This window comes from Entamoeba dispar, genomic scaffold, assembly GCF_000209125.1.
Source record: "Entamoeba dispar SAW760 scf_1105229457797 genomic scaffold, whole genome shotgun sequence".
Taxonomy (NCBI): domain Eukaryota; phylum Evosea; order Mastigamoebida; family Endamoebidae; genus Entamoeba; species Entamoeba dispar.
Genome location: NW_001852872.1, coordinates 2,530 through 4,428, shown reverse-complemented (window position 1 = coordinate 4,428; position 1,899 = coordinate 2,530). Strand labels below are relative to the sequence as shown.

Below are 1,899 nucleotides of genomic sequence, written 5' to 3'. Positions count from 1 at the left end.
TAGTATTATTGGAAAAGCAATATTTCTTGGTAGTGAAGTAACTTATAAACAAATTCCTTTATCTAATTTATTTAATATTGATAATTTACCAAAAGAAATTTTTTCAATGAAAATGATAAATCATCCAAATTTACCACATATTGGTGGTGTTTGTAGAACAAATTTAAATGTATATGTTATTTATGATTATTCAATGCCATATACTTTAAATAAAATATGGAATAAATCATTAAGAAGTTATCAAATTTATAAAATTATTAATGGAATGGTATCAGCATTACATTATCTTGAACAAAAAGGAATTATTCATTATCATTTACATTCAAATAATATTCTTATAAATGAAAATTGTGATAAAGTAATTATTACCGATGTATTTCCATTAATGAAATATTGGTTTATTAATAAACAAAAAAAAAGTTATTTATTACCATCAGAAATGTTAGAAGAATCATATAGAATAAAATGTATTAATGAAAATATTAAATTTGTTGTTCAATGTCTTTATAGGTTTGTAACACATTCAACTTCTCTTGATATTAAACAAATTCCTCCTCAAAGTGTTTTTCGATCTATTCTTGAATTATGGATACTTCCTGAATATGTAATGACAACAAAAAAGATGCTTAATGATTTACTTCTTCTTAAAACTTATCTCTTACAAAATCCAAATCACTATTCTTCTTTGTTATTTGCATCTAATTGATTTTTGTTTATTAAATATATTCCTTCATCTTAAATGACTTTTCATCAATAATACTCTTTTCATTTCTATTTAAAACATTATTCATACAATATATAATAGATATTTCTGGTTCTATCTTTTATTTGTTTCTTAACTTTTGTTATAATTTAAAACTTACTAACTATTTAATACCAATTAATTTAAATAAGAAGAATTACATCCATAACTATTGAAAACTTCATGTTAGTTAATCATTTTCTTTTTTCACAAAATTTTGAATATTCTATAATATTAATACTTGAATTAACTTAACTTCAGTTGAATTTACTTTGTTTCTTCATTAACTATGTTAGTTTGGTAAATCTAAAAGATATAAATTTCTTAAATATACCAAATAAGAATAAATAATTATATTGAATCAATCAGAAAGAATAACAGTCAGAAGTGATTATAAATCAAAAAATAAATACTACTTAGTTCATGAACACCTACAAAACTTCTTATTTTATGTTTCTTTTTGAAATGTTTAGTTATATGTATAAAGAATTATTTAAACATACATATTAATAAACGTTGTGCATTTGCACAGTTACAATTGAAGAAACAGGAAGAGGTATTTTTTGAAGATAAAGCTACTAAGAGTATATCTGCATGTAAACATGTTACACATGAAATGAGACGTGCTAAAACAGTTGATATTATGAATGTATATCCACTTTATTAAAATATAGAAATTGAAGAACTAGTTGAAGTTGTTGTGGAATTACATCAGTTACTAATCCAACATCAATAACTATTTTCAAATCACTTATTTCAATTAAGATTCAAAATCATTTGTATTATTATTCAATCTTTCAACATTTAAATGTTCAATAAATGCAGCTAAAAATGCTAGAGGTGCAGTTATTGCAACAGGAGCACCAGAAGATTGTATTCGATATTGAATTTGGAGAAACTAAAGCATCAAATAAACTAATGAATCATCTATGAGTACTGTATTCTTGTTATATGACGAAACATTATGGTTATTGTAGTATATTCATCAGGAAAACTAATACTTGGATTATGAGCAGAAAATGTCATAATTTATTAAATATTAAAAGACTTATAGATAGAAGAAATAATCTTTAATGGTTTAGAGTACTACCAAAAATATTCTTTGAATTTCATTCCATTTGTATCTTGCAGAACTTAATGAACTTAGTAAAATATTC

General features: G+C 22.8%; 1 protein-coding gene across 1 annotated transcript, besides 1 other annotated feature; it reads left to right on the top strand.

Moving 5' to 3' along the window:
* Nucleotides 1-106: 106 nt before the first annotated feature.
* On the top strand, nt 107-706 carry EDI_305760 (uncharacterized protein; the record flags this gene model as incomplete). Its single annotated transcript, XM_001733763.1, has 1 exon — nt 107-706. One exon carries the CDS (start codon nt 107-109, stop codon nt 704-706), a length of 600 nt encoding a protein of 199 aa, XP_001733815.1.
* Nucleotides 707-1,766: 1,060 nt separating this feature from the next.
* Nucleotides 1,767-1,787: a sequence feature (AT_rich).
* Nucleotides 1,788-1,899: the final 112 nt, after the last annotated feature.